At 36.7% G+C, this 27,313-nt stretch overlaps 1 protein-coding gene across 3 annotated transcripts in view; it reads left to right on the top strand.

Annotated features, from left to right (window-relative positions):
• Positions 1–27,313, top strand: part of ASB12 (ankyrin repeat and SOCS box containing 12) — a 127,467-nt gene that overhangs the window by 58,829 nt on the left and 41,325 nt on the right. For all 3 annotated transcript variants that reach the window (XM_015542551.2, XM_042974091.1, XM_042974092.1), the window contains one exon: positions 7,072–7,185. In XM_015542551.2, the coding sequence (XP_015398037.2) occupies positions 7,153–7,185 (33 nt within the window). In that variant the 5' untranslated portion in view covers positions 7,072–7,152. The remainder of the gene's footprint in view (positions 1–7,071; positions 7,186–27,313) is intronic.

The following is a 27,313-nucleotide window of genomic DNA, read 5'->3' as shown; positions in this document are numbered from 1 at the left end:
ATTGAAAGATATGGATTTAGTGCCATTGTGTTATTTCTAGGTTTCATGCTTGTAGTGATGTCTCTGGTCCTTTATAGTCTTTGTTGCTTTCTATTCACAGAGTCTCCCTTAGGATCTCCTGCAGGGCTGGTTTAGTGGTCATGAACTCCTTTAGTTTTTTTTTTGTCTGGGAAAGCTTTTATCTCTCCTTATATTCTGAATGACAGCCTTGCTGTATAAATGATTGTTGGCTGCATATTTTTTTCTACTCAGCACATTGAATATTTCCTGTCACTACCTTCTGGCCTGCCACGTTTCAGAGGACAGGTCTGCTTTATTCTTATGTGTCTACCCTTGTAGGTTAAGGCCCATTTTGTCCCTAGCTGCTTTCAGAATTCTCTTTTTTTTCTATGTATTTTGCCAGTTTCACTATGATATGTCATAGTGTTGACCTTGACCTGTGCCTCTTGAACTTGGATATTTATTTCCTTCCCTAGATTAGGGATGTTCACAACTATAATTTCTTCAAATAAACCTTCTGCCCCTTTCTTACTCTCTTTTTCTTCTGGAACTCCTATGATACGGATATTAATTTGTTTCATTGATTCACTTAGGTTCCTAATTCTCCCCTCATGGTCTAGTAATTTCTTTTATCTTTTTTCTTTGGCTTCATCATTTTCCATAATTTTATCTTCTACTTCACCTATTCTTTCCTCTGCTTCTTCCATCCTCACTGTCACTGCATGTAGTTTATTTTGCATCTCATTTACATTTCTTAAATCATCGTGACTACTTCCTAGATCTTTCATCTCCACAGCAGTAGATTCTCTGCTGTCTTCTATGCTTTTACAAGCCCAGCTATTAGTCTTATGATTATTATTCTAAATTCATGTTCATATATATTGTTTGTATATGTTTTGAGCAATTCTCTGGCTGTCATTTCTTCCTGGAATTTATTTTGAGGAGAATTCTTTCACATCATCATTTTGGCTAGGTTTCTGTCTTTTACATGTTTAAATATCTTGTTATATGTCTTGCACCTGCAAGTACTACTATATTAAAAAAGGATCATATACTGTACAGGGACTGGCACTTCAGGAAGTGTTTTTGGAGTGTGTTGCATGTACTCTGTTGTTGCATCTTTGGCTGTTCTATCCTTCTGCTCATAGTGCTGGATTTTTTTGACCTTCCACCAGGTGTGATTTGATTTGTTCATTGACGTTGTAATCCTGGAAAAGGGTGGGGGGGAGGCGGGTTGAAGCCTTGTTCCATACAAAGAGAGAAATGAAAGGGACAAAAAACATCAGGCAAAGAATCAAAGAAACTATAAGGCTTAATCCATATATATAGAGGGGGGGGGGAATAAAGAAGAAGGTACAGAAAAGGTGTAAAAAGAATATAGTAAAAATTCCTGATTAAACAAATAACCAGAACAGAGGAAGAAAGGGGGCAAAAAGACAAATTTATATATAATAGGAATTGGCCATAAATCAAATCAGAATCTATGAGCCTGATTCCAAAGGAAAGAGAAGAAAAGAGGAATAAAAAACAGACTAACATACAAAACCACAGGACAGATGTCAGTTGGTGCCTGGGAGTGGTGATTGTGCTGGTCAGGAAGAGAGGCTGTCTGGTTCAGTCAGTGTCAGTCCCAGTCTGGTAGATAATACTTACCAAGCACAGATGGGTGGGGTTGGTGTAAGCAGGTCCCATCTCCACTGGTGGCTGTTGTTCTGTTCCCTGAAGCTCCACCATATTGGTGATGGGGAGAAAAATGGAGACACCCCATTCTCTCCTCTCCGGATCAGTTGTTTCAAACCATGCTGTTCAGGCAGCCCTCAGGGAGGCAGGCGGCTGGCTTGTCCTGCTCCACAGTCTTCTGTGCCTCCTAGGCTCTCAGCTGGTATTCAAAACCTGATGTCTTAAAGGATCTTTCTCTATGTGGACCTGGTTCTGGAGTAGTGCTACTGCACCCAACCAACAAAGGTCCTCTGGTGCCTGCAGGGCCTTTTGTCCTTGGGCAGGGTGGGCGCAATATACTCTCTTCCCACAGTACTCAAGTGAGGGGACTATTCTCTCCCAGTGTACCCCTAAGATCACTACCATGTCCTGGGCTAGCGCCCTACTCTCCAGGCATGCATATATAGCTCTGGTCCAGAGAAAGTCATGCACACCTGAAAACTCCAATCTTTAGTTCCTAATGCTATTTGCAAAGTAGAAACTAGCTCTCTCCGTATTTTTCTTTCCCCAGTCTGTAGTCTGGAGAGGGTTTTCTCTTCTGCAAATACAATACCACACTTCCATAGCCTCTCTTTCTCTTCCTTTTGTCTTTCCACAGAAGGGGCTCCCCCCGCCCTCCTTGACTATGCTGCCCTTTTTATCATTCCCAATTCGCAAACACAGACCTCTTTCCTGCCAAGCTGTCTCTTTCCACCTGTGGGGAGTTTTCTGTTACTCTGCAGCCTGTATTTCTGGGTATTCAAGTATTCTGACCTCAATCCAGCTGTGTTTGAGGGATGAGGGAAATTCAGGTCCCCCTACTTCTCTGCCATCTTAACTCCTCTCCCCTGGTATTTTTCTTTTAGAACTTTAAATATATCAGTCCACTGTCTTCTGCCCTACAAGGTACTAACGATAAATCCACTGATAATCTTTTAGTGGGTCTCATACATAACAAGTTGCTTTTCTCTAGCTATTGTCAAGATTGTCTTTCTGTCCTTAACAACCATTGTTTGATTTTAATTTGTCTAAGTATGGATTTCTTTTGATTTGTCTTGGTAATCATTGAGCTCTTTATATTGTATATTTATTTCGCTCCTCAAATTTGGGAGTGTTTGGTCATTATTTTGTCAGATAACCTATTTACCCTTTTTTTGTTTCTCTTTTCCATCCAGGACTCCCATAATGCCTATATTGGTACATTTCAGGGTGTCCCATATATCATTTAGGGCCTGTTCATTTTTCCTTATTCTTTTTTTTTTCCTTTTTTTCCTTAGATTCAGTAACTTCAAATGATCTGTCTTCAGGTTTGCTGATTTTTTTTCTTGCTGATTAAATTCTTCTGAACTCTAGTAAATTTTTCAATTTTTGTGCTTTTTTAACTCTAGAATTCCTGTTTTTCCCCACTTTTTGATGATATTCTCATTTTGTTCCTAAATCAAGTTCCTAATTTTATTTGTCTGTACATGTTCTCTTTGAGCTTGTTGACCATACTTAAAGCAATTGTTTTAAATTTATTGTCAAGTAAGGCAGAGAGGCCTGTGTTTCTTTAAGGTCAGTCTCCTGATATTTGTTTTGTTACTTTGAATGGATTATCTTTCACTGTTGCTGTTTATGCCTCATAATCTTTTCTTAACATTAGGACATTTAAAAACAGCTATATCTCCCAGTCTTTGAGGACTGGCTCCATACAGACACTTTAATCAGCCCAGTTTCAAAGCTCAGGGCCCACTCCAACCTTTTGTGGAGATGCATCTTCCCTGGGCTTGTGCATGTGCTTTTATTCCCAATCCTCATATACTCAGCTGTTTTTAAGGGTATTCATTTCCCTAAGAGTCTTACTCCTGCTTCTCAGAAGCCTTAGAAAAATGCTTATATTCCTCTGCCCATAATCTCTTGCCCCCAGGAACCTGTGGGCCTGCAGAACCCCTCTAGCTCTCACCTGCCACTCTCTCACATGGTTTGAGTAGCATTCAATCTTCAAAGTATGTCACCATTCTAGTCAGTGCTCCAAGTCAGGCGAGATAGAAATTAATCCCTCAGGCTACCAAAAACAAGACAGATCACTGGAAGCAACTTCCACTCTTCCTTATATTCCAGAGGGAAGAACTGGGAATTGGGTGCTTTCTTCCCGATTGCACCATGCTTCACTGGGAAGGGGGTGGGGCAAGATGAACAAAAGGACTATGAATTTTTCTACCGTTGTGGGCACAACTTTTTCTTTGACATTCATTTGGTTGCTGCATCTTCTTAACTGGTTACTAGAGTTCTCACAAAGCTAGTTTGGTCCATATATTGTTTACTTAGTGTGTCCATGGAACAAGGCCCAGAGACTACCTATCTGCCATCTTGCTGGTTTCACTCATTCCCTATTACTTGTTACAATTGCGTGTGAATCTATAATTATCAAAAATTAATTTTTTCTTGTTAATTGGTTTCTGGAGTGGAATTTAGTGATTTGCTACTTCACACCCATTGCTCATCACAAGTGCTGTCCTTAATGCCCCACCCATTTAGCCCATACCCCCAACACCACCCCTCCAGCAACCCTCAGCTTGTTCTCTATGGTTAAGAATCTCTTGTGGTGTGCCTCCCTCTCTGTTTTTATCTTATTTTATTTTTTTCCTTCCCTTCCATTATGCTTATCTATTTTGTTTCTTAAGTTCCACATGAGTGAAATCATATGGTATTAGTATTTCTCGGACTGACTTATTCACTTACCATCATACTCTCTAGCTCCATCCATGTGTTGCAAATGGCAAAATTTCATCATATATATATATATATATATATATATATATATACACCATGTCTTTATCCATTCTTCAGTCAATGGACACTCGGGCTGCTTCCATAATTTGGCCATTGTAGATAATGCTGCTGTAAACATCCGGGTGCATATACCCTTCTCAATTAGTATTTTGTATCTTTTGAGTAAATACCTAGTAATTCAATTACTGGATCACAGGGTAGTTCTATTTGTAACTTTTTAAAATGTTTTTTTCTTTTTTTGAGAGAGAGAGATAGAGTATGAGAAGGAGAGGGGCAGAGAGAGAGGGAGACAGAATCTGACAGAAGCAGACTTCAGGCTCTGAGCTGTCAGCGCAGAGCCCGACACAGGGCTCGAAGTCCCAAGCAGTGAGGTCATGACCTGAGCCGAAGTTGGACACTTAACCAACTGACCCACCCAGACATCTGTAACTTTTTGAGGAATCTCCATACTGTTTTCCAGAGTGGCTGCACCAGTTTGCATTCCCACCAAAAGTGCAAAAGGGTTCCCCTTTCTCCACATTCTTGCCTACACCTATTGTTTCTTGTGTTATTGATTTTAGCCATTCTGACAAGTGTCAGATGACATCTCTTTGTAGTTTTGATTTACATTTCCCTGATAATCAGCAGTGTTGAGCATCTTTTCATATGTTTATTGGCCTTTTGTATGTCTTCTTTAGAAAAATGTCTATTCATGTCTTCTACCTTTTTAAAATTAGATTATTCATTTTGGGGTTATTGAGTTTGATAAGTTCTTTACAGACTTTGGATACTAACCCTTTATCTGGTATTTCATTTGAAAAAATCTTCCCCCATACTATAGGTTGCCTGCCCTTCACTATGCAGAATTTTTTGTTTTTGTTTTTGTTTTTGTTTTGATGTAGTCCCAGTAGTTTATTTTTGCTTTTGTTTCCTTTGCCTCAGGAGACACATCTAGAAAGAAGTTGCTATGGCTGATGTCAAAGAAATTACTGCCTTTATTTTCTAGGATTGTTATGTTTTCAGATCTCACATTTAGGTCTTTAATCCATTGTGAATTTATTTCTGTGTAGTATAATAAAGTGGTCCAGTTTCCTTCTTTTGCATGTTGCTGCCTAGTTTTCCCAACACCATTTATTGAAGAGACTGTCTTTTTCTCATTGGATATTCTTTCCTTGTTGTCAAAGATTAATAGACCATATAGTTTTGGATTCATTTCTGGGCTTTCTATTCTATTGCATTTATTTATTTATTTATTATTTATTTAAATATTATTTATTTATTTATTTATTGTGTTTTTGTGCCAGCACCATATTGTTTTGATTCCTACAGCTGTGTAATATATCTTGAGGTCTGGAATTGTCATGCCTCCAGCTTTGCTCTTCTTTTTCAAGATTAATTTGGCTATTTGGAATCTTTTGTGGTTCCATACAAATTTTAAGATTGTTCTAGCTCTGTGAAAACTGTTGTTGGTAGTTTGATAGGGATTGAATCAAGTGTATGGATTGCTTTGTGCAGTATAGACATTTTAACAATATTTGTTCTTCAAATCCATGAGAATGGAATGTTTTTCCGTTTGTTTATTTCCTCTTCAAATTCTTTCCTCAGTGTTTTAAAATTTTCAGAGTACAGATCTTTTACCTCTTTCATCAAGTTTATTCTGGGTATCATTGTGTTTGGTGCAGTTGTAAATGGGATTTACTCCTTTATTTCTCTTTCTGATGCTTTGTTACTGGTGTTCAGAAATACAACAGTTTTCCATACATTGATTTTGTATCCTGCAACTTCACTGAATTCATTGATCAGTTCTAGCAGTTTTTGATGGAGTCATTTGGGTCTTCTATATATAGTATCATGTCACCTGCAAATAGTGAAAGTTTTACTTCTTCCTTGCTGTTTGGATGCCTTTTATTAATTTTTTAAAAAATTCCTACAGTATAATATTAGTTTCAGGTATACAATATAGTGATTCAACAATTCCATATCTCATCCAGTACTAATCACAAGTGCACTCCTTAGTTACTATCACCTATTTTACCCATCCCCCCTCCCCACACGCCACCCCTTTGGTAACATTCTGTTTGTTCTCTATGGCTAAGAATCTGTTTCTTGGTTTGTCTCTCTTTTTTTCCTTTGCTCATTTGTTTTGTTTATTAAATTCCCTATACGGTATTTGTCTCTCTCTGAGTGTCTTATTTGGCTTAGCTTTATGCTCTCTAGCTCCATCCATGTCTTCACAAATGCCAAGATGTCATTCTTTTTATGGTTGTATAATATTGCATCATGTACAACGTCTTTATCCATTTATGTACTGATGGATACTTAGGCTGCTTACCTAATTTGGCTATTGTAAATAATGTTACAATAAATGTAGGGGTGCATGTATCCCTTCTAATTAGTGTTTTGTATTTTTGGGGTAAATCAACACTAATATGATTACTAGATGGTAGGGTAGTTCTATTTTTAACTTTTTGAGCATGACCACTCTTTTTAATGTCATCAAAATTATCTTAGATTTGAAATCTGCCTACCTACCAAACTAATATTTCCTTAACACAAGGAAAAAATCAATAATGTATTCCTCCAGCTAAACTAATCCAATTTTTTTCTTTTTGTTTATTCAAGATTCTGGTGTGGTATGTATAACCACTTTGATAAAGGGCTGCAGTGCTTAACAGCCTCCTGGAAATTAAGAAGCAGAGATAAATGCTGGAGTCAGATATGCACAAACTAGAAGAGGTAAGGAATAATGTCTCAAAGAGAGATTCTCTTTCCTCTTCCAGGTAGATCCAGCCCACTTGGAGTTGAATTGGTACTTGTGAGAAGCTTCTTGGCTGCTTGTTACATATTCTGGCTTCTAGATATCCTTTATCTACAAAGAACTGAGGCACATCTCTGTTTCTTAATTCCTATAGAAAGTGGTAAATATCACACTCAGCTAATTAAACAAGTGGGTTAGTTCCCTTTTGGAATGGATGGAATTTATTTGTAGTAACAAGAGGGAATGACAGGGATGTCATACTGGAATTGATTACCATCAAGAGAATAAGTAAGTGTGACATCTTGAATGTACTGGTAAAAATAATTAAATTGTTATATTTCCAATAAGAAAAACCTTATGAAAAATTCTCATTTCCTTCCCATGTAGATTGCAAAATGTTCACTGACTGGTCATTCTATGTATATTGGTTTTGCTTTATGACACTAGCAAAATGAAAGTCAGACACCTGTTTTTAATACAGGTTAATCCAAGCAACAGAGATTTCCTTTAAAAATGTGGAAAATGCTAAGCATCTTCTGGAATCTAGTGGTGCCTAAGGGTGTATTTGAAGGAGAATGGAAAGGGTGTGCTAGTTAGCAACTTGGCATGAACCCACTTTAGGCCAGATAAGGCATAGATTTTCTGTTCCCCATAGGTAAACAAATATCCTTTCACTGTGAAAATAAATGCATTGTGATTACATCAAATCCCAAACTTTTGAATGACTTCTTGGGAGGTAACATTCAATTAATTTGGTTGAATTTTTCAAAAAGAAGAAAAAGAGGTAAAACTAAAGCATGGCTTAAAATCACAGGGGGGAAAAAAACCCAAAAAACAAGCAGCCATGCAAAGCCAAGCCCTAGGCAGAACTGTGAAGTAGGGAAAATTTTTCCTAGGATACTTTTTCCTGCCTCCTCTTTAAGCAATTAGCAGCCTTCTCTACAAGGCCCCCAGAACAGGTACCCTACTCTAGACCCATTTGACTTATTCCTGCCTAATTCCTGAGAGAACAACAGATTCATTCTAGACAGAACCAGATCACACTCTGATTCTAAAGTTAAACAGTAAGCAATGCTTCCTTTGAAAATATTTACATAACATTTATTAACATCCTTTTTTAATAAATAAAATAAAAACAAAAGTGGACCATAATATTATCACTGAGATAACCCTAATGACATTTCTATTTTTTAATTTTTAATTTTCTATTTATATTTATTTTGTTGACTGCTGTAGTGAAACTCTACCTGTGACTGCCTTTTTTACAAAAGTGGCTACCTTTTTTTCTTTCTTTGTTTTGTTTCTTTTTCCTGCTGCTTGATTTTACTCTTTTTATTTTTTTATATTTTGCTTTTTTAATTTTTTATACAAGTATAAATAATACACTGGGTTATATTAGTTTCATGTATATAGTGTCATGATTCAGCAATTCTACACATCACTCAGTGCTCATCAAGATAAGTGTACTGTAAATCCCCTTTATCTATTTTACTCATACCCTACTGACCTCCCCTCTGGCAACCACCAGTTTCTTCTCTGTATTTCAGAGGCTGTTGTTTTGTCTCTGTTTTGTTTGTTTTATTTCATAAATTTCACATATCAGTGAAATCATGTGGAATTTGTCTATTCTCTTACTTATTTAAATTAGCATTATAACTTCCAGGTTCATCCATGTTGCAAATGTTAAGATTTCATTTTTTTAGTCTGAGAAATATTCCAGCATGTGTGTGTGTGTATGTGTGTGTATATACATATACACATATATGTATACATACATACATACATATATACATACATACATGCCTCATCCATTGATCTGTGGATGGAGACTTGGGTAGCTTCCACATCATAGCTATTATAAATAATGCTGCAATAAACAGAGGGGCATGTCTGTCTTTTTTAATTAGTGTTTTCATTTTCTTTGGGTAAATACCTAGTAGTAGAATTACCGGATCATGCATAATTCTATTCTTAACTTTTTGAGGAACCTGTACACTGTCTTCTGCAGTGGTTGCACCTATTTGCATTCCCACCAACAGTGCATAAGGTTTCTTTTTTCTCCACATCCTCACCAACGCTTGTTATTTCTTTTTTTATTTTAGCCATTCTGATGGCTATAAAGTGATAACTCATTGTGGTTTTCATTTGCATTTCCCTGATGATTGGTAATGTTGAGAATCTTTTCATGTGTCTGTTGACCATCTGTATGCCTCCCTTGGAAAAATGTCTATTCATTTCCTCTGCCCATTTTTTAATCAGATTGTTTTTTGGTGTTGAGTTGTATAAGCTCTTTATGTCTTTTGGATATTTACTCCTTAGTGGATATATCATTTACAAATATCTTATCCATTCTGTGGGTAGCCTTATTGTTTTGCTGATAGTTTCCTTCATTGTGCAAAAGCTTTTTATTTTAGTGTAGTCCCAATAGTTTATATTTGCTTTTGTTTCCCTTGCCAGAGGAGACATATCTAGAAAAATGTTTCTATGGCCAATGTCAAATAAATTACTGCATATTTTTTCTTCTAGGAGGCTTCAGGTCTCACATTTAGGTATTTACTCCATCTTGATTTTACTTTTGCGTACAATGTAAAAAAAAGTGGTCCAGTTTCATTATTTTGCATTTAGCTGTCCAGTTTTCCCAGTACGCCATTTATTGAAGAGACTGTCTTCCCCACTGTATGTTCTTGCCTCTTTTCTCATAGATTAATTGACCATATAAGTATGGGTTTATTTTTGCTTTCTGTCTTCATTCCATTGATCTATATGTCTGTTTTTGTGCTAGTGCCATACAGCTTTGTAGTATATCCCAAAATCTGGGACTGTGATACCTCGAGCTTTGTTTCTTTTCAATATTGTTTTTGCTATTTGAGGCCTTTTCTTATTCCATGCAAATTTTAGGATTATTGTTCTAGTTCTGTGAAAAATGTTGTTGGAATTTTTGACAAGGATTGCATTAAATCTATAGATTTCTCTGAGTAGTAAGGACATTTTAATAATATCAATTCTTCTAATCCATGAACATGGAATATCTTTCCATGTGTTTGTGTCATCTTCAATTTTTTTCATCAGTGTTTTATACTTTTTTGAGTACACATCTTTTATCTTTTAGGTTAAAATTATTCCTAGGTGTTTTATTATTTTTGGTGCCATTGTAAATGGGATTTTCTTAATTTCTCTTTCTTCTACTTCATTACTAGTATATAGAAATGCAACAGATATCTGTATATTAATTTTGTATGCTGTGACTTCACCGAATTCATTAATCAGTTCTAGTAGATTTTTGGTGGAATCTTATATGTATGTGTGTGTTTGTGTGTGTGTGTGTGTGTGTGTGTGTGTGTATTATTTGCAAATAATGACAGTTTTACACTTTCCTTAACAATTTGGATGATTCTATTTCTTTTTGTTGTCTGATTGCTATGGCTAGGACTTCCAGTACTATGTTCAATGGAAGTGGTGAGAGTGGACATCCTTGTCTTTTTGCTGATCTTAGATGAAAAACTCTTAGCTTTTCACAATTATGTAGTTAGCTGTGGGCTTTTCATATATGGCCTTTAATATATTGAGGTATGTTCCCTCTAAACCTACTTTGTTGAGAATGTTTATCATAAATGGATGTTGTAGTTTGTCAAATGCTTTTCCTGCATCTATTGAAATTATCATATGGTTTTTATCCTTTCTTTTGTTAATGTGGGTTATCATGCTCATTGATTTGTGAATATTAAACACTACTTTTGGAATATTGAATCATTCCCAGAATAAATTTCACTTGAATGTGATAAATGATTTTTTAATATATTATTGAATTTTATTTGCTAATTTTTTTGAGGATTTTTGCATCTACATTCATCAAAATTACTGGCTATAGTTTCTTTTTTTTTCTTTTTGTTTTTTGTTTTTTTGTAGTGTCTTTGGTTTTGGTATCCGGGTAAATCTGGCATTGCATAATGAATTTGGAAGCTTTCCTTCCTCTTGTATATTTGGGAATAGCTTGGGAATAATGCATATTACCTCTAAGTTTTTGGTAGAATTCACCTGTGACTATATCTGGTTCTGGACATTTATTTGTTGGGAGTTTGTTGATTACTGATTCAGTTTTGTTACTAGTAATCTGTCTGTTCAAATTTTCTAATTCTTCCTGCTCCAGTTTTAGAAGGGTATATATTTATACAAAAATAGACCTATTTCTTATAGGCTGTCTAATTAGTTGGCATGTAAGTTTTCATAATATTCTCTTATACTCCTGTGGTGATATTATTTCTCCTCCTTCATGTCTGATTTTATTTATTTGAGTACTTATTAAAATGAGTGTCTTTAAAGGTTTCTCAATTTTGTTGATCTTTTCAAAGAACCACTTCCTGGTTTCATTTTTGTGTTCTATTATATATATATATAATATAATATATATATATATATTTATATATATTATATATGTTATATATATATTTTTGTTTCTATTTCCTTTATTTCTAGTATAATCTTTATCATTTCCTTTCTTCTACTGGCTTTGACTTCATTTGTTCTTTTTCTAAGTCTTTTAGGTCAGTTTGTTTATTGGAAAATTTTCTTGCTTCTTGAGGTATATTGCTATAATCTTCCCTCACTAGAAGAGGTTTGGCTATATCCCAACGATTTTGAACCATTGTTTTTTCAGTTTCAATTATCTCTATTTGTTTTTCTTTTAAAATTTTTATTTATATTGTGGTAAGAACAGTTAATGTGAGAATTACCATCTTAAGAGATTTTTTAATATTTATTGTTTTACATTAGTTATTTACTTATTTGTTTATTTATTTTTAATTTACATCCAAGTTAGTTAGCATGTAGTGCAATGATTTCAGGAGGATATTCCAGTGATTCATCCCCTATGTTTAACACTCAGTGCTCATCCCAACAAGTGTCTTCATTAATGCCCCTTACCCATTTACTCATCCCCCCACCCACTACCCCTCCAGTAACCCTCAGTTCGTTCTCTGTATTTAAGAGTCTCTTATGTTTTGTCCCCCTCCTTGTTTTTATATTGTTTTTTCTTCCCTTCTCTTATGTTCATCTGTTTTGTATCTTAAATTCCACATATGAGTAAAGTCATATGATATTTGTCTTTCTCTTGCTCAATATTTTTACTTAGTATAATATCCTCTAGTTGCATCCATGTTGTTGCAAATGGCAAGATTTCATTCTTTTTGATTTTTGAGTAATAATACATTGTATATATATATATACCACATCTTCTTCATCTGTTGATAGATATTTGGGCTCTTTTTATACTTGGGCTATTGTGGATAGCAGTGCTATAAACATTGGGGTACATGTGCCCCTTTGAAACAGCACACCTGTATCCCTTGGATAAGTATACCTTATCCCTTGGATAGCTACCTAGCAGTGCAATTGCTGGGTTATAGGGTAGTTCTATTTTTAATTTTTTTCAGGAACCTCCATAATGTTTTCCAGAGTGGCTGCACCAGATTACATTCTTACCAGCAGTGCAAAAGAGATCTCTTTCTCTGCATCCTCTCCAAATTCTGTTACCTGAGTTGTTAATGTTAGCCCTTCTGACTGGTGTGAGGTGGTATCTCATTTTGGTTTTAATTTGTATTACCCTGATGATGAGTGATGTTCAATATTTTTTCACGTGTCTGTTTGCCATTTGGATGTTTTTCTTTGTAAAAGTGTCTATTCATGTCTTCTGCCCTTTTCTTCACTGGATTGTTTGTTTTTTGGGTGTTGAGTGTGTTAAGTTCTTTATAGATTCTTGATAATAACCCTTTATCTGATATGTCATTTGCAAATATCTTCTCCCATTCAACTGGTTGCCTTTTAGTTTGCTGATTGTTTCCTTCCCTGTGCAGAAACTTTTTATCTTGATGAGGTCCCAATAGTTCAATTTTGCTTTTGTCTCCCTTGCCTCTGGAGATGTGTTCAGTAAGAAGTTGCTGAGGCCAAGGTCAAAGAGGTTTTTGCCTATTTTCTCCTCTCGGATTTTGATGGCTTCCTGCCTTATATTTAGGTCTTTTATCCATTGTGAGTTTATTTTTGTGTATGGTGTAGGAAAGTGGTCCAGGTTCATTTTTCTGATGCCACTGTCCAGCTTTTCCAGCACCATTTGCTGAGACACTGTCTTTATTCCATCGGATACTCTTTTCCTGCTTTGTCAAAGGTTAGTTGGCCATACATTTGTGGATCTGTTTCTGGATTCTCTATTCTGTTCCATTGATCTCACTGTCTGTTTTTGTGCTAATACCATACTGTCTTGATGGTTACAGCTTTGCAATATGGCTTGAAGTCCAGGATTGTGATACTTCCAGCTTTGTTTTTCTTTTTCAGGGTTGCTTTGGCTATTCGGGATTTTTTCTGGTTCCATACAAATTTTAGGATTGTTTTTTCTACCTCCATGAAGAATGCTGTTGTTATTTTGATAGGAATTGCATTGAATGTGTAGATTGCTTTGTGTAATATTGACATTTTAATAATATTTGTTCTTCCAATTCATGAGCATGGAATATTTTTCCTTTTTTTGTGTCTTCTTCAATTTCTTTCATAAGCTTTCTATAGTTTTCAGTGTATAGACTTTTCACCTCTTTGGTTAGGTTTATTCCTAGGTATTTTATGGTTCTTGATGCAATTGCAAATGGGATTGATTTCTTGATTTCTCTTTCTGCTCCTTCATTATTGGTGTATAGAAATTCAACTGATTTCTGTGCATTGATTTTATATCCTGCAACTTTGCTGAATTCATGGATCAGTTATAGCAGTTTTTTGTTGGAATATTTTAGGTTTTCCATATGGAGTATATTGTCATCTGCAAAGAGTGAAAATTTGAGTTCCTCCTTGCTGATTTGGATCCCATTTATTCTTTTGTGTTGTCCCATTGCTGAAGCTAGGACTTCTAACGCTATGTTGAATAACTGTGGTGAGAGTGGACATCTCTGTTGTGTTCATGACCTTAGGGGGAAACTTGTCAGTTTTTCCCCATTGATGATGATATTAGCAGTGGGTCTGTCATATATGGCTTTTAACATCTTCAGGTATGTTCCTTTTATCCCTACTTTCTTGAGGATTTTTATCAAGAACGGATACTGTATTTTATTAAATGCTTTATCTGCATCTGTTGAGATCATGTAGTTCTTGTCCTTTCTTTTTTTGACATGATTAATCACTTTGATTGTTTTGTGGATATTGAACCAGCCCTGCATCCCACTTGGTCATGGTGAATAATTATTTTAATGTGTTGTTGAATGCAGCTGGCTAGTATCTTGTTGAGAATTTTTGCATCCATGTTTATCAAGGAAATTGGTCTGTAGTTCTCCTTTTTAGTAGGGTCTGTGGGTTTGGAATCAAGGTAATGCTGGCTTCATAGAATGAGTTTGTGTGTTTCAGTTTTATTTCTATTTTTGGGACAGCTTCAAAAGTATAAATATTAACTCTTCTTTAAATGATAGAATTGGTAGAATTCCCCTGGAAAGCCATTCCACCCAGGACTCCACTTTTTTGGGAGATTTTTTATTACAAATTCAATTTATTTACTGGTAATGGGATTGTTCAAATTTTCTATTTCTTCTTGTTTCAGTTTTGGTAGTTCATATGTTTCCAGGAATTTGTCAATTTCGTCCATATTGCCCAATTTATTGGCATACAATTGCTCATAATATTCTCTTATTATTGTTTGCATTTCTGTATTGTTGGTTGTAGTGTCTCCTCTTTCATTCTTGATTTATTTATTTGGGTACTTTCATTTTTATTTCTGATCAAACTGGCTAGGGGTTTATCAATTTTGTGAATTATTTCAAAGAACCAGGCCTGTTTTCATTGATCTGGTCTTTTTTTTTTTTTTTTTTGGTTTATTTCTATAGCATTGATTTCCACTCTAAAGTTTATTATTTCCCATATTTTGCTGGCTTTGGGTTTTATTTTCTGTTATCTTTCCAGATCTTTAAGGTGTAAGGTTAGGTTGCATATCTTAGACATTTATTCCTTCTTTAGGAAGGCCTGGATAGCTATATACTTCCCTCTTATGAACGCCTTTGCTGTATCCCAGAGATTTGGCACTATGGTGTTATCATTTTCATTGGCTTTCATGTCCTTTTCAATTTCCTTTTAACTTCTTGGTTAGCCCACTCATTTTTAGTAGGATGTTCTTTCGTTTCCAAGTGTTTGTTGTCTTTCCAATTATTTTCTTGTGGTTGATTTTGAGGTTCATAGAGTTGTGGTCTGAAATTATGTACAGTATGATCTCAAACTTTTTGTATTTGTTGAGGGCTGATTTGTGTCCCAGTATGTGATATACTCTGGAGAATGTTCCATGAACACTCAAGAAGAATGTGTATTCTGCTACTTTAAGATAAAATGTTCTGAATATATCTGTTTAGTCCATCTTGTCCAGTGTTTCATTCAAAGGCCTTGTTTCTTTATTTTCTGTTTAGATGGTCTGTCTGTTACTGTAAGTGGGGTGTTCAAGTCCCTTACTATTATGGTATTATTATCAAAGAGTTTCTGTATGTTTGCGATTAACTGAATTATATATTTGGGTCCCACCACGTTTGGAACATATATGTTTACAATGCTTGGAACTTTTTGGTGCACAGACCCTCTAATTGTGATATAATGCCTTTCTTTGTATCCTGTTATAGTCTTTATTTTAAGATCTAGATTTTCTGATATAAGTATGGCTACTCTGGCTTTATTTTGGGGACCATTAACATGATAGATGGTACTCCATCCCCTTGCTTTCAATCTGAAGGTGTCTTTAGGTCTAAAATGTATCTCTTGTAAACAGCATGTAGATGTATTTTGTTTTTTTTAATCCATTCTGTTACTTTTTGTCTTTTGATTGCAGCTTTTAGTCCATTGACATTTAGATTGAGTACTGAAAGTATGAATTTATGGCCATTATATTGCCTGTAGAGTTGGAGTTTCCCTCCCAGGGAGTTGGTGCTCCCTGGGCCTTTCTAGTCTTTTGCTTTTGGTCTTTTTGTTTTGTTTCATCTTTTCTCCCCTCAGAGAGTCCCCCTTAAAATTCCTTGTGGGCCTGGTTTAGTGGTCATGAACTCGTTTAATTTTTGTCTGTCTGGGAAACTCTTTATCTCTATTTTGAACAACAGCCTGGCTAGGTAAAGAATTTGTGCCTGCATACTTTGCCAATTCAGTACACTGAATATGAATATATCCTGCTACTCCTTTCTGCCCTGCCAAGTTTCTGTGGATAGGTCTGCCGCAAACCTTGTCTGTCTTCACTTGCAGGTTAAAGACTGTTTTCCCTTTTGCTGCTCTCATTATTCTTTCCTTCTCTGTGTATTTTGTGAATTTGACTATGATATGCCTTGTTGATGGTCAATTTTTGTTGAATTTAATGGGAGTTTTGTGTGCTTCCTGGATTGTGATGTCTGTGTCTTTCCCCGGGTTAGAAAAGTTTTCAGCTATGATTTGCTCACATCAACCTCTACCCCTTTTCCTCTCTCTTCATCCTCTGGACCCCTATGATTTGGATGTTATTCCTTTATAATGAGTCACCGAGTTCTCTAATTCCTATATCGTGCTCTTTTGCCCTACTTTCTCTCTTTTTTTTCTGCTTCATTACTCTCATAAGTTTATAGTCTACATCACTGATTCTCTGCTCTGCTTCATCCATCCTTGCCGCCATGACATCCACTCGAGATTACAGCTCAGTTATACCATTTTTAATTTTGCCCTGACTAGATTTTACTTCTTTTATTTCCTATCTATGCAGAAAGGCATTCTATGCTTTTGATTCAACCCCACTTTGTATTTTATTTTCATGATTCTAAATTCTGGTTCAGACATCTTGCTTGTATCTATATGATTAAGTCCCTGGCTATCATAGCTTCCTGTTGTTTCTTTTGGGGTGAATTGCTTCATTTTGTCATTTTGGAGGATGAAAAATACTTAATAATACTAAAAAAAATTAAATTTAAAAACTAAAAAGAACACAAAAAATCAAATAACAGATGCTAGATCCTAGGTGTGTTTTGGTCAGTTGTTGAAAGAAGCTTCATAGAATCAAGGAAAAAAGGGGGAAAGAAAGAAAAGAAAAAGGGAAAAAGGAAAATATTTGAACATTTAAAAAAAAAATTACTACAATAAAATAGGATAAAATGAACTGATGAAAGTATGCTAGAATTTAAAAAATTAGAAAGAAGTAAAAAACTAGAAAAAATTAAGAAAAATATTTTTTAGGGAATCAATGAGGCTGAGTTGGTGGAGGGCCAAGAAGAGGGCCTGGAATTTATAATCAAACCTGAAGTGACTGGGGCCAAGTAGACACTACCTCAAGGAACAAATCAAAGCACACCTTTGTTTTGAGGGTCCAAAATATCACTATGAGTAGAGAAATAAAACAACCAAAATCACAACAAAAGAGAGCAAGTAACACTCTCCAAAAAACACCTCCTAAATGGCCAGTCCCTGGACAGTGTATGACCCCCCTTTACTATAGCAGTGCTTGCAGGTGCAGAGCACATAACAAGATTTTTACACTCATAAGGGACAGAAAACTAGCCAAAATGATAAAATGGAAGAATTCCCCTCAAAAGAAATTTCAGGAAGAAGTAACAGCTAAAGAATTGATGAAAACAAATATAAGCCATATAACTGAACAAGAATTTATAATAACAGTCATAACATTAATCACTGGGCTTGAAAAAGGCATAGAAGACAGCAGAGAATCTACTGCAGAGATAAAGGAACTAACAAATAATAATAATAATTTTTAAAAAAATATATAAATGAAGTGGAAAATAAAATGGAGGTAGCCACAGCACAGACTGAAGAGGCAGAGGGGAGAATAGCTGAATTAGAAAATAAAATTATGGAAAAAGAGGAAGCTTAGAGAGAGATAAAAAAAAATCACAGGATCAAGAGTGGAGAATTAGAGAACTAAGTGATGCATTCAAATGGAACAATATCTGTATCATAGGATCTAGAGGAAGATGAAGAGAGTGAAAGGGGCTGAAGGGATACTTGAACAAATCATAGCTGAGAATTTCCCCAACCTGGGGAAGGAAACAGACATTGAAATCCAAGAGGTACAGAGAACTCCCTTCAGACGTAACCTGAATTGATCTTCTGCACAACATATCATAATGACACTGGCACAATACAAGGCTGAAGAGAGAATTCTGAAAGCAGCTAGGGATAAATAGCCCTTAACATACAAGGGTAGACACACAAGGGTAGTAGCAGACCTATCGACTGAAAATCATCAGGCCAGAAAGTAGTGACAGGAAATCTTCAATGTGATGAATGAAAAAAGAAATGTACAGCCAAGAATCCTTTATCCAGAAACCCTGTCATTCAGAATAGAAGGAAAGATAAAGGTTTTTCCCAAACAAACAAAAACTGAAGAAATTCATCACCACTAAAGCAGCCTTTCAAGAGATCCTAAGGGGGATTCTGCGAGGGAAGTGTTGGAAGTACTACAAGATACCAGAGGCATCACTACAAGCATGAAACCTACAGATAACACAATGACTCTAAACCCGTATCTTTCACTGATGACACTGAATATAAATGGAATAAATGCTCCAATCTAAAGACATAGGGTATCAGAATGGGTAAAAAAAAAAAAAAAGACCCATCTATTTGCTGTCTACAAGAGACTCATTTCAGACCTAAGGACACTTTCAGATTGAAAGTGAGGGGATGGAGAACTATCTATCATACTACTGGAAGTCAAAAGAAAGCTGGAGTACTCATACTTACATCACACAAACTAGACTTTAAATTAAAGGCTGTAACAAGAGATAGAGAAGAGCATTATATAATAATTACAGGGTCTATCGATCAGTAAGAGCTAACAATTATAAACGTCTATGCAAGGAATTTGGGAGCACCCAAATATTTAGAACAATCACAAACATAAGCAATATTATTGATCAGAATGTGGTAATTGCAGGGAACTTTAATACTCTACTTACAGCAATGGACAGATCATCTAGATACAATCATTAAAGAAACAATAGCCCTGAATAATGCATTGCACCAGATGGACTTGACAGATGTATTTAGAACTCTACATCCCAAAGCAGCAGAATATGCTTTCTTCTAAAGTGCACATGTAACATTCTCCAAGGTAGATCACATACTGGGTCCCCAAACAGCCCTCAAGAATATAAAAGAATTGCGATGATACCATGCACACTTTCAGATCTTAATGCTGTGAAGCTTGAAGTCAACCACAGGAAAAAGTCTGGGAAACCTCCAAAAGCATGGAGGTTAAGGAACATCCTAGTAAAGAACGAATGGGCCAACCAGGCAATTAGAGAAGAAATTAAAAGGTATATGGAAACAAATGAAAATGAAAATACAACAATCCAAACCCTTTGGGATGCAGCAAAGGCATTCCTAAGAGGAAAATACATTGCAATCCAGGCCTATCTCAAGAAACAAGAAAAATCCCAAATACAAAATCTAACAGCACTCCTAAAGGAAATAGAAGCAGAATAGCAAAGACAACCCAAACCCAGCAGAAGAGAAATAATAAAGATCAGATAAAAATAAACAATATAGAATCCAAAAAAAAAGTAGAAAAGATCAATGAAACCAAGAGTTGTTTTTTTTTGAAAAATAACCAAAATTAATAAACCTCTAGCCAGGCTTCTCAAAAAAAAAAAAAAAAAAAAAAAGAGAGAGAGAGAGAGAGAGAAGACTCAAATAGATAAAATAACTAAGGAAAATGGATTTATTACAACCAATCCCTCAGAAATACAAACAATTATCAGGGAATACTATGAAAAATCATATGTGAAGAAAATGGACAACCTGGAAGAAATGGACAAATTCCTAAACACCCACACAATACCAAAACTCAAACAGGAAGATATAGAAAATTTGAACAGACCCGTAAGTAGTGAAGAAATTGTAGCAGTTATCAAAAATCTCTCAACAAATAAGAGTCCTGGACCAGAGGGCTTCCCTGGGGAAATCTACCAGACATTTAAAGCAGAGTTAATTCCTATCCTCCTCAAGCTGTTCCAAACTGAAAATGGAACGAAAACTTCCATACTGATTCTATGAAGCCAGCAATACTTCGATTTCCAAACCAGATTGAGACCCAGAAAAAGAAAAAAAAAAAAAAAAACCACAGAATTACAGGTCAATATCCCTAACGAATATGGATGCAAAAATTGTCAACAAGATACTAGTGAATCAAACTAGATTCATTATCCATTACGATCAAGTAGAATTCATTCTTGGGGTGTAGAGCTGATTCAATATTCGCAAATCAATCAATGTGATACATCACATTAATAAAATAAAAGTTCAGAACCATATGATCCTGTCAATAGATGCAGAAAAAGCATTTGACAAAATACAGCATATTTTCTTGATGAAAAACCTCAAGAAAGTCAGGATAGAAGGAACATACTTAAACCTCACAGAAGCAACTTATGAAAAGCCCAGAGCTAATATCAACATAATGGGGAAAAACTGAGAGCTTTCCCCCTGAGATCAGGAACACAACACGGATGTCCACTCTCACCCCTGTTTTTTAACATAGTATTGGAAATCCTAGCATGAGTAATCAGACAACAAAATGAAATAAAAGGCATCAAAATTGACAAAGATGAAGTGAAACTTTCACTTTTCGCAGAAGACATGATACTCATGTATCTCCTAGAACAGATACATGAATTCTCACAGTCGCAGGATACAAAATTAATGTACATAAATCTGTTGAATTTTTATACACTAATAATGAAGCAACAGAAAGAGAAATGAATAAATTGATCCCGTTACCAATTGCACACATAACCATAAAATACCTAGGAATAAACCTACCAAAGATGTAAAAGATCTGTATGCTGAAAACTATAGAAAGCTTATGAAGGAAATTGAAGAAGATACAAAGAAATGGAAAAGCATTCCATCACATGGATTGGAAGAATAAATATTGTTAAAATGTCAATACTATCCAAAGCAATCTACACATTCAATGCAATACCAATCAGGAGTGACATTGTGGAAGATGGCGGTGTAGAAGGATGCTGGGCTCACCGTGTCCTGCTGATCACTTAGATTCCACCCACATTGGCCTAAATAACCGCCAGATGACTAGCAGAATGAATTCCCCAGAGCCAAGCATAGACAAGAGGCTCACAGAAGAGGGTAGGAAGGGCGGAGAGGTGGTGTGCACTACAAGGACTGGCATTAGGGAGCCGGGGAGGTGGAGGGGCAGCCTGCCCTGCAAGGCAGAGCCCCCGAGTCTGGCTTGCAAAAGCAGAGGGGCCGGATGGAGTGTGTTCTGACAGCAAGCGGGACTTAACATCTGGAATATTCTAACTCAACAGATCTGCTCAGAGAGCGGTAGGGCGAGAGGACAAGGGGAGGGAGAGATGTTGAGCCCCGGAGGACAGAGCTCAGCTTGGCGGGGAACAAAGGCACTGGGAAGCGCCATCTCCCTCACTTATCCCCCTGCCAAAATCCAAAAGTGAATCAGTTCCCGTCACATAACTTCTTGCACTGCGCAAACACCCAATGCTGTGCTTCTGTGGATCCATCCCTCTATGGCTCTGCCTCCCTCCTGGTGCCACAGGGCCCCTCCTAAAGCAGACCACCAAAGGCAAAGTGAGCTGAATCTGCCCCTCCCGCCCCTGTGCACCTTGCACATCCACCCCAGCTAAAACAACAGATCCCATCGAAGCAGCACCACAAGCATGGCAGTATGCAAGTAGCTCAGACAGGAGCCACACCACTCCACAGTGAGTCCTGCCTCTGGGAAAGGGGAAGATAAGGTACACACCAGTCTGACTGTGGCCCCACTCACCAATGCACGTTACTCCAGACAGCACAGAGGAAGAGCCTGCAGTTCTGCGCCACTCTAGGGACTATCCAAAATGACGAAACGGAAGAGTTCTCTTCAAAAGAAACTCCAGGAAGTAGTGACAAATAACGAACTGATCAAAAACGATTTAAACAATATAACAGAAAATGAATTTAAAATAATAGTCATAAGGAATTTGTCACCACGAAACCAGCCCTACAAGAGATCCTAAGGGGGATCCTGTGAGACAAAGTACCAGAGACATCACTACAAGCATAAAACATACAGACATCACAATGACTCTAAACCCATATCTTTCTATAATAACACTGAATGTAAATGGATTAAATGCGCCAACTAAAAGACATAGGGTATCAGAATGGATAAAAAAACAAGACCCATCTATTTGCTGTCTACAAGAAACTCATTTTAGATCTGAGGACACCTTTAGATTGAGAGTGAGGGGATGGAGAACTATTTATCATGCTCCTGGAAGCCAAAAGAAAGCTGGAGTAGCCATACTTATATCAGACAAACTAGACTTTAAATTAAAGGCTGTAACAAGAGATGAAGAAGGGCATTATATAATAATCACAGGGTCTATCCACCAGGAAGAGCTAACTATTATAAATGTCTATGCGCCAAATACCCGAGCCCCCAGATATATAAAACAATTACTCATAAACATAAGCAACCTTATTGATAAGAATGTGGTCATTGCAGGGGACTTTAACACCCCACTTACAGAAATGGATAGATCATCTAGACACACGGTCAATAAAGAAACAAGGGCCCTGAATGATACATTGGATCAGATGGACTTGACAGATATATTTAGAACTCTGCATCCCAAAGCAACAGAATATACTTTCTTCTCGAGTGCACATGGAACATTCTCCAAGATAGATCATATACTGGGTCACAAAACAGCCCTTCATAAGTTTACAAGAATTGAAATTATACCATGCATACTTTCAGACCACAATGCTATGAAGCTTGAAATCAACCACAGGAAAAAGTCTGGAAAACCTCCAAAAGCATGGAGGTTAAAGAACACCCTACTAACGAATGAGTGGGTCAACCAGGCAATTAGAGAAGAAATTAAAACATATATGGAAACAAACGAAAATGAAAATACAACAATCCAAACGCTTTGGGACGCAGCGAAGGCAGTCCTGAGAGGAAAATACATTGCAATCCAGGCCTATCTCAAGAAACAAGAAAAATCCCAAATACAAAATCTAACAGCACACCGAAAGGAAATAGAAGCAGAACAGCAAAGGCAGCCTAAACCCAGCAGAAGAAGAGAAATCATAAAGATCAGAGCAGAAATAAACAATATAGAATCTAAAAAAACTGTAGGGCAGATCAACGAAACCAAGAGTTGGTTTTTTGAAAAAATAAACAAAATTGACAAACCTCTAGCCAGGCTTCTCAAAAAGAAAAGGGAGATGACCCAAATAGATAAAATCATGAATGAAAATGGAATGATTACAACCAATCCCTCAGAGATACAAACAATTATCAGGGAATACTATGAAAAATTATATGCCAGCAAATTGGACAACCTGGAAGAAATGGACAAATTTCTAAACACCCACACTCTTCCAAAACTCAATCAGGAGGAAATAGAAAGCTTGAACAGACCCATAACCAGCGAAGAAATTGAATCGGTTATCAAAAATCTCCCAACAAATAAGAGTCCAGGACCAGATGGCTTCCCAGGGGAGTTCTACCAGACGTTTAAAGCAGAGATAATACCTATCCTTCTCAAGCTATTCCAAGAAATAGAAAGGGAAGGAAAACTTCCAGACTCATTCTATGAAGCCAGTATTACTTTGATTCCTAAAGCAGACAGAGACCCAGTAAAAAAAGAGAACTACAGGCCAATATCCCTGATGAATATGGATGCAAAAATTCTTAATAAGATACTAGCAAATCGAATTCAACAGCATATAAAAAGAATTATTCACCATGATCAAGTGGGATTCATTCCTGGGATGCAGGGCTGGTTCAACATTCGCAAATCGATCAACGTGATACATCACATTAACAAAAAAAAAAGAGAAGAACCATATGATCCTGTCAATCGATGCAGAAAAGGCCTTTGACAAAATCCAGCACCCTTTCTTAATAAAAACCCTTGAGAAAGTCGGGATAGAAGGAACATACTTAAAGATCATAAAGGCCATTTATGAAAAGCCCACAGCTAACATCATCCTCAACGGGGAAAAACTGAGAGCTTTTTCCCTGAGATCAGGAACACGACAGGGATGCCCACTGTCACCGCTGCTGTTTAATATAGTGCTGGAAGTTCTAGCATCAGCAATCAGACAACAAAAGGAAATCAAAGGCATCAAAATTGGCAAAGATGAAGTCAAGCTTTCGCTTTTTGCAGATGACATGATATTATACATGGAAAATCCGATAGACTCCACCAAAAGTCTGCTAGAACTGATACATGAATTCAGCAAAGTTGCAGGATACAAAATCAATGTGCAGAAATCAGTTGCATTCTTATACACTAACAATGAAGCAACAGAAAGACAAATGAAGAAACTGATCCCATTCACAATTGCACCAAGAAGCATAAAATACCTAGGAATAAATCTAACCAAAGATGTAAAAGATCTGTATGCTGAAAACTATAGAAAGCTTATGCAGGTAATTGAAGAAGATATAAAGAAATGGAAAGACATTCCCTGCTCATGGATTGGAAGAATAAATATTGTCAAAATGTCAATACTACCCAAAGCTATCTACACATTCAATGCAATCCCAATCAAAATTGCACCAGCATTCTTCTCGAAACTAGAACAAGCAATCCTAAAATTCATATGGAACCACAAAAGGCCCCGAATAGCCAAAGTAATTTTGAAGAAGAAGACCAAAGCAGGAGGCATCACAATCCCAGACTTTAGCCTCTACTACAAAGCTGTCATCATCAAGACAGCATGATATTGGCATAAAAACAGACACATAGACCAATGGAATAGAATAGAAACCCCAGAACTAGACCCACAAACGTATGGCCAACTCATCTTTGACAAAGCAGGAAAGAACATCCAATGGAAAAAAGACAGTCTCTTTCACAAATGGTGCTGGGAGAACTGGACAGCAACATGCAGAAGGTTGAAACTAGACCACTTTCTCACACCATTCACAAAAATAAACTCAAAATGGATAAAGGACCTGAATGTGAGACAGGAAACCATCAAAACCTTAGAGGAGAAAGCAGGAAAAGACCTCTCAGACCTCAGCCGTAGCAATCTCTTACTCGGCACATCCCCAAAGGCAAGGGAATTAAAAGCAAAAGTGAATTACTGGGACCTTATGAAGATAAAAAGCTTCTGCACAGCAAAGGAAACAACCAACAAAACTAAAAGGCAACCAACGGAATGGGAAAAGATATTTGCAAATGACACATCGGATAAAGGGCTAGTATCCAAAATCTATAAAGAGCTCATCAAACTCCACACCAGAAAAACAAATAACCCAGTGAAGAAATGGGCAGAAAACATGAATAGACACTTCTCTAAAGAAGACATCCGGATGGCCAACAGGCACATGAAAAGATGTTCAACGTCGCTCCTTATCAGGGAAATACAAATCAAAACCACACTCAGATACCACCTCACGCCAGTCAGAGTGGCCAAAATGAACAAATCAGGAGACTATAGATGCTGGAGAGGATGTGGAGAAACAGGAACCCTCTTGCACTGTTGGTGGGAATGCAAATTGGTGCAGCCGCTCTGGAAAACAGTATGGAGGTTCCTCAGAAAATTAAAAATAGACCTACCCTATGACCCAGCAATAGCACTGCTAGGAATTTATCCAAGGGATACAGGAGTACTGATGCATAGGGGCACCTGTACCCCAATGTTTATAGCGGCACTCTCAACAATAGCCAAATTATGGAAAGAGCCTAAATGTCCATCAACTGATGAATGGATAAAGAAATTGTGGTTTATATACACAATGGAATACTACGTGGCAATGAGAAAAAATGAAATATGGCCTTTTGTAGCAACATGGATGGAACTGGAGAGTGTGATGCTAAGTGAAATAAGCCATACAGAGAAAGACAGATACCATATGGTTTCACTCTTATGTGGATCCTGAGAAACATAACAGAAACCCATGGGGGAGGGGAAGGAAAAAAAAAAAAAAAGAGGTTAGAGTGGGAGAGAGCCAAAGCATTAGAGACTGTTAAAAACTGAGAACAAACTGAGGGTTGATGGGGGGTGGGAGGGAGGGCAGGGTGGGAGGGAGGGCAGGGTGGGTGATGGGTATTGAGGAGGGCACCTTTTGGGATGAGCACTGGGTGTTGTATGGAAACCAATTTGACAGTAAATTTCATATATTAAAAAATAAAAAAAATAAAAAATAAATAAATAAAATAAAATAATAGTCATAAAATTAATCGCTGGGCTTGAAAAAAGTATAGAGGACAGCAGAGAATCTATGGCAACAGAAATCAAGGGACTAGAAACAGTCACGAGGAGCTAAAAAATGGTATAAATGAGCGGCAAAATAAAATGGAGGTGACCACAGCTCGGATTGAAGAGGCAGAGGAGAAAATAGGTGAATTAGAAGATAAAATTATGGAAAAAAAGGCAGCTGAGAGAGAGACAAAGAAAATCCAGAGTATGAGGAGAGTATTAGAAAACTAAGTGATGTGATAGAACGCAATAATACATGCATAATTGAGATTCCAGGGGAGGAAGAGAGAGAGAAAGGATCTGAAGGTGTACTTGAACAAATCATAGCTGAGAACTTCCCTGATCTGGGGAAGGAAAAATGCAATGAAATCCAAGAGGCATAGAGAACTCCCTTCAGACGAAACTTGAATCAATCTTCTGCATGACATATCATAGTGAACCTGGCAAAATACAAGGATAAAGACAAAATTCTGAAAGCAGTTAGAGATTAACATGCTTTAACATATAAAGGGAGACCTATAAGACTAGTGACGGATCTATCTATTGAAACTGGGCAGGCCAGAAAGGAATGGCAAGAACTCTTCAATGTGATGAACAGAAAAAATATGTAGCTGAGAATCCTTTATCCAGCAAGTCTGTCATTTAGAATAGAAGGAGAGATAAAGGTCTTCCCAAACAAACAAAAACTGAAGGAATTCATCACCACTAAACCAGCCCTACAAGAGATCCTAAGAGGGATTCTATGAGTGAAATGTTGCAAAGACCACAAAGTACCAGAGACATCACTACAAACATGAAGCCTATAGACATCACAAAGACTCAAAACCCATTATCTTTCTATAATAACACTGAATGTAAATGGATTAAATGTTCCAACCAAAAGACATA

The sequence above is a fragment of the Panthera tigris genome, chromosome X, assembly GCF_018350195.1.
Source record: "Panthera tigris isolate Pti1 chromosome X, P.tigris_Pti1_mat1.1, whole genome shotgun sequence".
Classification (NCBI taxonomy): domain Eukaryota; kingdom Metazoa; phylum Chordata; class Mammalia; order Carnivora; family Felidae; genus Panthera; species Panthera tigris.
This window is presented reverse-complemented; position numbering and strand designations above follow the sequence as displayed.